This window comes from Diceros bicornis, chromosome 4 (assembly GCF_020826845.1).
Source record: "Diceros bicornis minor isolate mBicDic1 chromosome 4, mDicBic1.mat.cur, whole genome shotgun sequence".
NCBI classification, from domain to species: Eukaryota; Metazoa; Chordata; class Mammalia; order Perissodactyla; family Rhinocerotidae; genus Diceros; species Diceros bicornis.
The window spans coordinates 64990724-65004558 of NC_080743.1; the positions used below are offsets into that span (position 1 = coordinate 64990724).

Consider the following 13835-nt stretch of genomic DNA (forward strand, 5'->3'; position numbering starts at 1 on the left):
GTCTCTTCAACAAATGGTGTTGGGAAAACTGGATAGCCACGTGCAAAAAAATGAAAGTAGACCCTTACCTTACACCATACACAAAAATTAACTCAAAATGGGTTAAAGACTTGAATGTAAGACCTGAAACTACGAAACTTCTAGAAGAAAACATAGGCAGCACACTCTTCGACATCAGTCTTAGCAACATATTTTCAAGCACCATGTCTGACCGGGCAAGAGAAACAATGGAAAAAATAAACAAATAGGACTACATCAAACTAAAAAGCTTCTGCACAGCAAAGGAAACCATCAACAAGATGAAAAGACAACCTAACAATTGGGAGAAGATATTTGCAAACCATACATCTGATAAGGGGTTAATCTCCAAAATATATAAAGAACTCATGCATCTCAACAACAAAAAAACTAACAATCCAATCAAAAAGTGGGCAAAATAGGGAGTGACGTCAGCATCATGGCGGAGTGAGCTTTCCCATGAATTCTTCCCCCACAAAATACAACAAAAGTAACAGCCACAGACCAACAACGGAATCCCAGACAGTCAAAAGCTGGAGCGGAGGGATCCACACTGCCGCACATCTGAGAGCAGAACGTGCTGGGCCCCCGGAGGAAGTGGGGAGAGGTAAGGAGAACTCCGCTCCCTCCCCATCAGATCAGGGATCAGGTCCGCGCGGCTCCCAGAGAGGGGGGAGGGGCGGCCCTCGGCGGGAAACTGTAGCTCTTCAGGCTCTCTCAGCCAGTGGGAAACTCCCGCACAGAGGGCTCAGAGGAGCCACAGGGCTACCATCAACATCTGAGCACCCCAGAGAGCGGATAAAGAGGGGCAAACGAGAAGCCTCCCACGTCAGGGACCCAGAGGGCAAAAGAGAGAGCTCCCCCCTCCCCGCAACCCGGAGTCTGCAGCTCGACCAGATCTAGCGGTCCGAGGCAGACCTGAATAAACTGGACTGGACCCGTGGATCGCAGTGGGGAAAAGAAACAAAACAAAACAAAACAAAACTGCGGATCGCAGCAGAAAAACTGGGGCAGAGCGCAGGGGGCTTAGACTACACAGCCCTTTACCACCACACAGTGGCGGCAGGTGGAAATTGCAACCAGAGACTTCCAGGATGAGGAAAATCAAAACCAACACAGGAACCACAATGCAAAAATATATGAAATCACCAGACCAGAAACAAAATGACAAGCACCCAGAAATCAACCCCGAAGACACAGAAATCCATAAACTAAATGACAGAGATTTCAAAATAACTATCATAAAAACACTCAACGAAATACGAGACAACACAGACAAACAATTAAATGAGATTAGGAGTTTCTTCACAAAAGAGATTGAAATCATAAAGAAAAACCTATCAGGGCTGATGGAGATGAAGAACACAATGGAGGAGATAAAGGAGAATCTGGAATCTTTAAAGAACAGAGCTGACAATATGGAGGAAAGAATTAGTACTTTAGAGGATAGGAATACAGATATACTCCAGATGGAAGAAGAGAGAGAACTAAGACTAAAAAGAAATGAAGAAAGACTCCGAGAAATATCGGACTCTATTAGAAAATGTAACATAAGAACTATAGGTATTCCTGAGGGAGAGGAGAGGGAAAGAGGAACAGAGAGCCTATTCAAGGAAATAATAGCTGAAAATTTCCCAAATCTGGGGAAGGAGCAGGAAATACCAGTAAGCAAAGCCAACAGGACTCCTATATATATTAACAGACAAAGGCCTTCACCACGACACCTAGTGGTAAGGCTAGCCAGGGTCAACGACAAAGTAACAATATTAAGGGCAGCTAGACAAAAACAAAAAATAACGTACAAAGGAACTCCCATCAGGCTCTCAGCGGATTTCTCAACAGAAACTTTTCAGGCTAGAAGAGACTGGAATGATATATTCAAAATACTAAAAGACAAAAACTTTCAGCCAAGAATACTCTATCCAGCAAAAATATCCTTCAAATATGATGGAGAAATAGTAACTCTCCCAGATAAACAAAAGCTAAGGGAGTTCATGGCCACGAGACCGCCACTACAAGAAATACTCAAGAAGGCCCTCAGGCCTGAAAACAAGAAGAGAAAGGGAACACAAAGCTTGGAGTAAGGAGAAAAGTAGGTAGACAAAATCAGAGAAATAGTAGATCTTTACCGGAATAGGTTAGCAACCACTTAAATACTAAACTCAAAGATCAAAGGAAGAAATTCACCAAAAATAAATTTAACCTCATCACTGTAAACACACAGCCACAACACAAGATAGAATAAGGTATAACAAGAGCAACTTAGAAGGGGAAGAGGAAAGTGACTGAATTGACTTAGCATAAGGAAATAGGAGGCTATCAGATAATGGACTATCTCATACAGAAGATTTTTCGCCCAAACCTCAAGGTAACCACTAAACAAATAATCAAATTAAAACCACATATGATAAACAAAGAGAAAACTAGAAGAATCATAAGACAGAACAACCAAACTGAATTGGCAGTCCAAAACAAATGGGACAAGAAACAAAGGAAATGCAAAAGAACCAGAAAATAAGTGACAAAACAGCAACATTCAACCCTCATATTTCAATAATTACCCTAAATGTAAATGGATTGAACTCTCCAATCAAAAGATACAGAGTGGCAGGATGGATTGAAAAGCAAGACCCAACAATATGCTGCCTTCAGGAAACACATCTTAGCACTAAAGACAAGCACAGGCTCAGAGTGAAAGGATGGAAGACAATACTCCAAGCTAATGGCAAACAAAAGAAAGCAGGTGTTGCCATACTCATATCAGACAAAGTAGACTTCAAGATAAAACAGGTTAAGAAAGACAAAGAAGGGAAATATATAATGATAAAAGGGACACTCCATCAAGAAGACATATCACTTATAAATATATATGCACCCAACATAGGAGCACCAATGTACATAAAACAACTATTAACAAACCTAAAAGGAGAAATCAACAACAACACAATAATAGTAGGGGATCTTAACACCCCACTTACAGCAATGGATAGATCATCCAGACAAAAAGTTAATAAAGAAATATTAGACTTAAATGAAAAACTGGACGAGATGGACCTAGTAGACATATACAGAGCACTCCACCCAAAAACAGCTGACTACACATTCTTCTCAAGCGCGCATGGAACATTCTCTAGGATAGACCATATGTTGGGAAACAAAGCAAGCCTCAATAAATTTAAGAGGATTGAAATCATAACAAGCATCTTTTCAGACCATAAGGCTATGAAACTGGAAATGAACCAGGAAAAAAAAACTGGGAAAGTGACAAAAATGTGGAGATTAAACAACATGCTACTGAACAACCAATGGATCATTGATGAAATTAAAGGAGAAATCAAAAACTATCTGGAAACAAACGAAAATGATAACATGCCATATCAAACCATATGGGACGCAGCAAAAGCGGTCCTGAGAGGGAAACTCATAGCGATACAAGCCCACCTTAACAAACAAGAAAAAGCCCTAATAGGCAACCTTAAATTACACCTAACAGAACTAGAAAAAGAAGAACAAACAAAGCCCAAAGCCAGCAGAAGGAGAGAAATAATAAAAATCAGAGCAGAAATAAATGATATTGAGACCAAAAAAACAGTAGAAAGGATTAATGAAACAAAGAGTTGGTTCTTCGAGAAGATAAACAAAATAGACAAACCCTTAGCCAGGCTAACTAAGAAAAAAAGAGAAAAGGCTCAAGTAAATAAAATGAGAAATGAAAGAGGAGAAATTACAACGGATACCATGGAAATACAGAGGATTATAAGAGAATACTATGAGAAATTATATGCCAACAAATTGGACAATCTAGAAGAAATGGATAAATTCTTAGACTTATACAACCTCCCAAAATTGAACCAAGAAGAAATGGAGAATCTGAATAGACCAATCACAAGTAAAGAGATTGAAATAGTAATCAAAAACCTCCCAAAAAATAAAAGTCCAGGACCAGATGGCTTCTCCAGTGAATTTTACCAAACATTCAAAGAAGATTTAATACCCATCCTCCTCAAACTATTCCAAAAAATAGAGGAAGATGGAACACTTCCTGAATCATTCTATGAGGCCAACATCACCCTGATACCAAAACCAGACAAAGACAATACAAAGAAAGGAAATTACAGGCCAATATCGCTGATGAACATTGATGCAAAAATCCTCAACAAAATATTGGCAAACCGAATACAACAATATATTAAAAAGATCATACACCATGATCAAGTGGGATTTATACCAGAGACGCAGGGATGGTTCAACATCTGCAAATCAATCAACGTGATACATCACATCAACAAAACAAAGAATAAAAACCACATGATCGTCTCAATAGACGCAGAGAAGGCATTTGACAAGATACAACATCCATTTATGATAAAAACTCTCAATAAAATGGGAATAGAAGGAAAGTACCTCAACATAATAAAGGCCATATATGACAAACCCACAGCTAACATCATACTCAACGGGGAAAGACTGAAAGCCATTCCTCTGAGAACAGGAACGAGGCAGGGCTGCCCACTCTCACCACTCCTGTTCAACATAGTACTGGAGGTTTTGGCCAGAGCAATTAGGCAAGAAAAAGGAATAAAAGGAATCCAAATAGGTAACGAAGAAGTGAAACTCTCACTATTTGCAGATGACATGATTGTATATATAGAAAACCCTAAAGAATCTGTTGGAAAACTGTTAGAAACAATCAACAACTACAGCAAAGTTGCAGGGTACAAAATCAATCTACAAAAATCAGTTGCATTTCTATATGCTAATAATGAACTAACAGAAAGAGAGCTCAAAAAGATAATACCATTTACAATTGCATCAAAAAGAATAAAATACCTAGGAATAAATCTTACCAAGGAGGTGAAGGACCTATACAATGAGAACTACAAGACATTATTGAGGGAAATCTACGATGACATAAAGAAATGGAAAGATATCCCATGCACGTGGATTGGAAGAATAAACATAGTTAAAATGTCTATATTACCTAAAGCAATCTACAGATTCAATGCAATCCCAATCAGAATCCCAATGATATTCTTCACAGAAATAGAAAAAAGAATACTAAAATTTATATGGGGCAACAAAAGACCCCGAATAGCTAAAGAAATCCTAAAGAAAAAGAACAAAGCAGGAGGCATCACAATTCCTGACTTCAAAACATACTACAAAGCAATAGTAATCAAAACAGCATGGTACTGGTACAAAAACAGACACACAGATCAATGGAACAGAATTGAAAGCCCAGAAATAAAACCACACATATACGGACAGCTAATTTTCGACAAAGGTGCTAAGGACATGCAATGGAGAAAGGAAAGTCTCTTCAATAAATGGTGTTGGGAAAACTGGACAGCCACATGCAAAAGAATGAAAGTGGACCATGTGCTATCGCCATTCACAAAAATTAACTCAAAATGGATCAAAGACCTGAAGGTGAGACCTGAAACTATAAAACTCATAGAAGAAAATATAGGCAACACACTATTTGACATTGGGTTTAAAGGAATCTTTTCGGATGACATGCCTACCCAGACTAGGGAAACTAAAGAAAAAATAAACAAGTGGGACTTTATCAGACTAAAGAGCTTTTATAAGACAAATGAAATCAGAATCAAGATGAACAAACAACCAACCAGCTGGGAGAGAATATTTGCAAAACATACATCTGACAAGGGGTTGATCTCCATAATATATAAAGAACTCACACAATTGAACAACAAAAAAACAAACAACCCGATCAAAAAATGGGCAGAGGAAATGAACAGACACTTCTCCAAGGAAGATATACAGATGGCCAATAGGCACATGAAAAGATGCTCAACATCACTAATCATCAGGGAAATGCAAATCAAAACAACACTAAGATACCACCTCACGCCCGTTAGAATGGCTATAATCACCAAGACAAAAAACAACAAATGTTGGAGAGGATGTGGAGAAACAGGAACCCTCATACACAGCTGGTGGGAATGCAAATTGGTGCAGCCTCTATGGAAAACGGTATGGAGATTCCTCAAAGAATTAAAAATAGAGATGCCCTATGATCCAGCCATCCCACTACTGGGAATCTATCCAACGCACCTGAAATCAACAATCCAAAGAGGCTTATGCACCCCTATGTTCATTGCAGCATTATTCACCATAGCCAAGAAGTGGAAGCAACCTAAGTGTCCCTCGACTGACGATTGGATTAAGAAAATGTGGTATATATATACAATGGAATACTACTCAGCCATAAAAAAAGACAAAATCGTCCCATTTGCAACAACATGGATGGGCCTGGAGCGTATTATGTTAAGTGAAATAAGCCAGAAAGAGAAAGACAAACACTGTATGATCTCACTCATATGTGGAATATAAACCAACACATGGACAGAGAAAACTGGACTGTGGTTACCTGGGAAGTGGGGGTGGGGGGTGGGCACAAGGGGTGAAGGGAGTCATATATGGGGTGATGGACAAACAAAAATGTACAACCCAAAATTTCACAATGTTAGAAACCATTAAAATATCAATAAAAATCAAAAAAAAAAAAAAAAAAAAAAGTGGGCAAAATACCTGAACAGACATTTCTCCAAAGAAGATATACAGATGGCCAACAGACACATGAAAAGATGTTCAAAATCATTAACTATTAGGGAAACGCAATCAAAACTACGATGAGATATCACCTCACGCCCATCAGAACGGCTATAATTAAGACAGTAAACAACAAGTGTTGGAGAGGATGTGGAGAGAAGGGAACTCTCATACACTGCTGGTGGGAGTGCAAACTGGTGCCGTCACTATGGAAAACAGTATGGAGATTCCTCAAAAAATCAAGGATAGAACTACCATATGATCCAGCTATTCCACTGCTGGGTATTTATCCAAAGAACTTGAAAACACCAATGCATAAGGATACATGCACCCCTGTGTTCACTGCATCGTTATTCACAATAGCCAAGACTTGGAAGCAACCTAAGCGCCCATCAAGGGACGAATGGATAAAGAAGATGTGGTATATATACACAATGGAATACTACTCAGCCATAAGAAACGATGAAATCCAGCCATTTGTGACAACATGGATGGACATTGAGGGTATTATGCAAAGTGAAATAAGTCAGAGGGAGAAGGTCAAATACCGTATGATTTCCCTCATTAAGTAGTAGATAATAACAACAATAAACAAACACATAGAGACAGAGGTTGGATTGGTGGTTACCAGAGGGGAAGGGGGGAGGGAGGAGGGTGAAAGGGATAACTCGGCACATGTGTGTGGTGATGGGTTGTAATTGGTATTTGAGTGGTGAACATGATGTAATCTATGCAGAAACAGAAGTATAATGATGTACACCTGAAATTTATACAATGTTATAAACCAATGTTACTGCAATAAAAATTAAAATAAAAAAAATTTTCTTTTGTAAATTACAAAAAGTACTACCATTTCCTGTAAGAAACTCAAACAATCCTAAAGTATGATTGTCCAAATAAGAATGTAAGCTCCCTAAAGGCAGGGTCCTTGTCCATCATGCTTAACACTATACTCTAGCACCTAATATAGTGGCTAATGCTTAGCAGGTGCTCAATAGGTATGTACAGAAATGAGAACAGGTAAATAACATGAAAAGTGAAAGTATTCCAATACCCCCTCTTTCATCTGTCAAATCATCTATAAATAAATATACACATACACAGTGGAGTTTGAGTTTCATATGATTAAATCACAAATATAATTCTATAACTAACATTTTTTCCCCTTATACAGTTCAGTGTTTTAAACTTTCATATTTCTAGCTTCAAATGGTCTTGATTCCTTTATGGTCCTCTATCAAACTCCAAAACTGTGAATCCTTAAAGATCTATAGGGTTTTTAGACTCTAGCCATTTGTGGCTTCCTGTCTTTGTAAATCAGGATTATACTAAAGCTACATTTATCTGGATATAGCAAACAATATGATGGTCCATAAACATGACTTTTCTAGATAATCCAGCTTTCATTAGAGAAATATAAATTAGAACCACAGCAAGATCACACTACAAACCCACCAGCTAGCTAAGACAATTAGCATTTCCTCCCAACCCCTAACCCCAGACAACCACTAATCTACTTTCTGTCTCTACTGATTTGCTCATCCGGATATTTCATATAAACAGAAGATAATTCCCTTTTTAAAATATTAATGATTTTAGAAAAAAAACTTTTAAAAAAAATGTCACTCAGTCTTTCCTCTCTCATACAGATTATAAGGAACTCAAGTTAACCATTCCTGATACTCAATGGTCATCAGTATAACACTTTACTAGAAATATTACAATGAAGTGATATTCTTAGGAGCTTTGAGGTCTATCAGGTGGTTTAAGCTTCCACTAACTGCCCCCAGGATGCAGTGCCTAAAATCTAGAAAACAGAAAGAACTGTCCTTCCTACAACTCTAATGCCTCTTTTCTCTGCAGGCAGCTGTCACTTTTTATGCCTGTCACCTAAGTTCTGCTGTATAATCTATAATATATAACTTTCTGAAGTAGCTTCTGAAAAAGACTTTACCTTTTTTATGAAATAAATTTCACTGGTTTGGTTAGATACATACACTTAAAGAAAACGACTTGTGGAAGTAAATAGAGAAAATTTTGATTTTCTTTATAGGTTCAAAACCTCTGGCTCCTCTCGTCTTCATCACAGTCAAGCTTCTTCAAAGAATTGCCTATATTCTGTCTCTGCTTCCTCACTTCACATTAAGGTGCTAGGATCACTAATGTCGTCCTAATTAAGCAATTCAAAGGTTACTTGGTCTTTATCTTATTCTGACCACTTTCTCCTTCCCAAAATTCTCTCCTTCCTTGGGGTCCAACAGCCTTCTGCTTCTTCCTCTTGGTTCATCTCCAACCTCTCAAATCATTCTTTCCTATACTAACTCTACTTCCTTGATCTCTTAAACGAGGGTTTGTCTTCTCATTCAACATAATCCTTGAGTGATATCTTCTACTACTTCTGCTTTGGCTCCCTCCTTCGTTTATGACAACTTCCAAATACATCTCTAGTGCAGACATATCTCCACTAGACTGTCCCTTAGGTACCTCAAACTCATCAGAGCCAAGATGGTATTCATTACCCATCTGCTATGGACCGATTGTGTCCTCCCCAAAATTCATGTTGAAATCCTAATGCCCGATATGATGGTATTAGGAGACGGGGCCTTTGAGAGGTGCATGGATCGTGAAGGGTGTGGGATTAGTGTCCTTATAAAACAGACTCCACAGAGATCCCTCACTCCTTCTACCATGTGAGTACACAGCTAGAAGCCAGCAGTCTGCAACCCAGAAGAGTGCATTCACCAGAACCTAACCATGCTGGCACCCTGCTCTTGGACTTCCAGCCTCTAGAACTGTGAGAAATAAATTTCTGTTGTTTATAAGCAACCCAGTCTATGGTATTTGTTAAACTAACTAAGACAGACTAAGATACCATCCTGCTCCACTCCAGAAAACTGGACCTCCTCTTGTATTTCCTTTCCTAGTTAATAGCACCCCTTCTACCCAGTGACCTAAGCTAAAAGCCTGAGATAAATAAATAAAAATCATCTCATTTATTTCCCCTTACCATCCCTCCAAAATCCATCCAACAAACTTTCTGATTCATTTTCTTAAGCTCTCACATCCAACTCTTTCTCTCCATTTTGAATGCTACTGCCTAAGTTCAGGCTCTGTTCATCTCAGATGGACTTATACAAGAGTCTCCAGATAATATCTCTGCCTCCAGTCTTGCCCAATTCATCCAATCTTTTCTCTATACTATCACCCAAGTAATCTTTTAAAAAAATATGTGACTCTGATATCACTCCTCTATTTAAGCTCCTTTAATGGCTTCTTGTTATCTGTACGATAGCATCCAAAATTTTGAGCACTGTAAACAGGTACTCCATGATCTGACCCTTCTCATCTTCTGCCCCTTCTCTCAACTTTTCTCCAGATTTCATCCACACAAAACTAATTATAGTTTCTCAACTATATGTATCCAGGTATGTTATGCCTTTTGTCTTTGTATCTGGATTGTCCTTCCCTATTTCACTTTGGTTATCTCTCTATTATATCACTCACCAAACTGTACATGCTATTATTTGGGTATATATTTATCTCCTCCATTAGAAGAAAAGCTCCTTGAGAACAGGGACCATTTCTTATTTCTTTTTGAATTCCCAAAAAATAAAACAGTGTCTGGTACACGTAAGTATTCAATAAATGTTTGCAGGATAAGTGCTCTGGATAACATAGTCAAAAGCCTGAGCTCTATATGAATGACATATCCTGTTTTTTAGTCCCTTCCACAATTCCCAAACCCCATATTCCTCTGTCCTTTACTCCCAGTCATGACAGACCATCTGTACCTTAATCTTATAGTCATCTCCTCCAGAGACAAACAGTGGCTGCTGCTTATGGAAGTCAATGCCTCGTACTGGACCTGGGAAAGAAGGCAGGCAATATATGTTAAAGACAGCTATACTTCCTAATCTCTAAAATGATTCTTAGTCAATTTTCAGTTCTATCCCTTTCACATTCTTTAATCCTAAAGAATGTCTAACCTATTTCAGAACCTATTATATCTCTTTTAACTTTTTCCTAGAAACTGTTATCTTACCATCATGTTCATCAAACTTGTCGATGAGGGTACACATCCGATAGTCCCATAACTGGATAACCCCATTGTGTAAACTGGTCAAGATCCAGGGTCTTTTGGGGTGAAAACTGAGCCCTGAAAAAAAAAAAAAGAGCAAATGATCCAATAAGCTAAGTAAGCCCCATAATTTCACCTCCTGTCAATTCTGACATGAAAAAGAAAAAGCTAGGTTAATCCTAGGTTCATACATTCATTCTTTGGATGCCAGACATTATGAATTTTGTTATTAGGTGCTGGATTTTTGTTATATTCCTTTAAATATTGTTGGGCTTTGTTTTAAGATGCAGTTAAGTTACCTGGAATCAGCTGATCCTTCTGAGGTTTCCTTTTAAGTTTTGTTAGGGTGGGGCCCCAGCAGCCTTTAGACTAGGTCTAATTTGGCACCACTATTAAGGCAACACCCATCTGAGGTCTCCATGTGATGCCCTGTAGTATTAGGAGGTCTTTCCATTCTGGCTGCTAGGAACACAAGCTATTCCCAGCTCTATGTGAGCGCCAGAGATTGTTCTACCTTCTCCTCTCCAGTGGTTCTTTCCCAGGCTTTGGGACTTTTCCTCACAAGCATGTGCAGATTAGTCCTCAGACAAAGCCCTGACAGGATCCCCTGCAGAACTCCAGGGTTCTCTGTGCAGCTCCCTCTTCTCTGGTATTTTGCCCAGCAAACTCTAGCTGTCTTGTCTTCCCTGAACTTTAAATTCTGTCTCCTCAGTGAGACCACTGGGCTCTTCCCACCTCCCTATATTGCAGCCTGGAAACTCTCTCCAGGTAGTAAGCTAAAACAATCATAGGACTCATCTTGTTTAATTCCCTTCTCTCAAGAATCACTCTCCTTCACTGCCTGTCATCCAACATCTGAAAACCTTCATTTCCCACATTCGGTTCAGTTGTGCAGTTGTTTAAGGTGGTGAGATAAATCTGGTCTCTGTTACTCCGTTATGATTGGAAACGGAAGTCCACAGAAGTCACTACTGCTAACATTTTGGAGTGTATCCTTTCAGATTTTTAATGCAGACCATATCACTTTACTAAAATGGAGATAATATTATAATGTTCTGCAAACTTCTTTTCTCACTTAACTATATATCATGGATCTCATTACACTTAAGTACATATAAACATAACCTCATTCTTTTTAAAAACTGCAAGGTACAAATGAATCATATTTTTAAATTATTCTACTGATGGGCTTTTACGTTTTTTTCCCTAACTTTTGTCTATCAGAATACTGGGCCTAATGAAGACACTTCCACACATATTCTAGCCTATTTGCATTATTATTGCTTTAGGCTAAAGACCTGGAAGTGGGATTGCTCAGGAATAGCATATGTGCATTTAACATTTCGGTAGATACTATCTGACTGCAAAAAGACTATCAATTACAGTCTCACCAAGTTTCTGAAGGTACCCATATTGCACACCTTGGCCAATGTGAGAGGTTATCACTTATCTGTTGTTTTGTTTGTTTTACTAACTTAAGACCGAAAAAAAGGTATTCTCACTTTTTTTTTTTGCATTTCTTTCACTACTAGTAAAGTGGAGAACATTTTCATTTACTTTCATTGAATATTTACATTCTTCTAAATTGTCTACTGTTCCATTAGGTTGTTTTTTTTCCTTTATGATATATAGAAATACTCATTAATGGATATTAACTCTCAAATATTCTGACATCTTTTTTTTCCCACTTTCTTTCTCTACTACCCAACAAGAAGTTAGGAGCAGAAGAGAAAACTCAAGGATTATGAAGACCCATTTCAACCATCCAGGAATTCTTAAGGATACTCTTCATGATCAAGATTCTCATGACATTTAAAAACTGCTCAGAATCTCTTCTCACATTAATAATGACCTCCAGTTTTTGAGCTACTGAGTCTACGCCAGGCACTGTAATAAGCACTTTTCATATACCTTCTCGTTTTAATTCTCTCTATAAGAGAATGTTAATTATTCACATTTTACAGATGAGAAAATAGAGATTTAGAAATGTTAAGCAATTTGTCCAAGGTCACACAGCTTGTTAGTAGATGTTTCAGGATTCCAAAGCAAGCCTATCTGACTCCAAACACCAAGTTTCTAACCACTTTGCTATGCTACATCTCATTAAATGTTCAAGATATATATATATTTTTTTGTTGTTGTTTTCTTTTTTTAAGTCTCAGGAGACCTTACTTCCCCGCCTTTCCCACCCTACCATTCTAGGAGACTACTACAGTGATTTCAGTTATTTGCCCTCCACCCCCATCCATTGATACTCAAGCTCTAGAGTTGCCATATTTAGGAAATAAAAATAAAGATTCCCAGTTAAATTTGAATTTCAGATAAACAACGAGCAATACTAAAAAAATTACTTGTTGATTACCTGAAATTCAAATGTAACTAGACTTCCTGTATTTTACCTGGCAACCTTATCAAGCTCAGATTTTACTGGGGTTACAGGCCTCAATGTCCTGTTTCCAGGTAGGAAATAAAGCCCAGTGGTGGCACTAGATGTTGATATGGTGCAGCCAAGGGCTCCTTAAGAGAAGTAGCCAGTGCTCGCCTCCGAAAAAGCTGACTTAGACGCGAATTGTAGAGGTCGATCCTCAATCCCCAGGGCCACTCCTTACAACACGGTCGTCAAAAAGCCAACACACAGGGCCTTGAGAGCAGAAGAATAAATGACGGGAGCACAGGCCCTAGGAGAGGAGGGAAGGGGAAAGAATAGGAAGCGGGCTAAGGGCCCTCCTGCCACGCGGGAACCACTACAGATAAATCAAATCCCAAGGACACAACAAAGAAGAGAGGACTGGAGAACCGCCTGCCAGGCCTAGCCTCCCTCCCTCCCTCCCACTTTCCCTCCCTCCCACTTTCCTCGGGGTTCGTACGGTGGGCCCAATTCGGCCGGCACGTCAACCCTCTCTCTCTTCCCCCGTGAGAGCGCCGCCCCTGACACCGAGCCTCCATACTCCCCCTTTTCTTCTCACTACCTTTGACTCGCGCGCTCTTGGTCTCGAATTTGGTTAGCATCCTTCAGGCCTCGGGCTCCAAGGTGCTAATCAGAGCCCCACCGCTCCCTGCCGCCCTTCGGTTGCCTCCACGTCAGCGCCCCTCAGCAGCGGCTCCCGGAAGCTCCACGGATACCAACTTCCGGTCCGAGGAACTCCGGGCCACAGAGACGGCG

General features: G+C 39.2%; 1 protein-coding gene across 1 annotated transcript in view; it reads right to left on the reverse strand.

Moving 5' to 3' along the window:
- Nucleotides 1-13782, reverse strand: part of COPA (COPI coat complex subunit alpha) — a 46761-nt gene extending 32979 nt beyond the window's left edge. Inside the window, exons 1-3 of the mRNA XM_058539588.1 lie at nt 13642-13782; nt 10637-10750; nt 10386-10459 (exon numbers count right to left, since the gene is read on the reverse strand). Coding sequence (XP_058395571.1) covers nt 10386-10459; nt 10637-10750; nt 13642-13681 — 228 coding nt within the window. The 5' untranslated portion in view covers nt 13682-13782. The remainder of the gene's footprint in view (nt 1-10385; nt 10460-10636; nt 10751-13641) is intronic.
- Nucleotides 13783-13835: the final 53 nt, after the last annotated feature.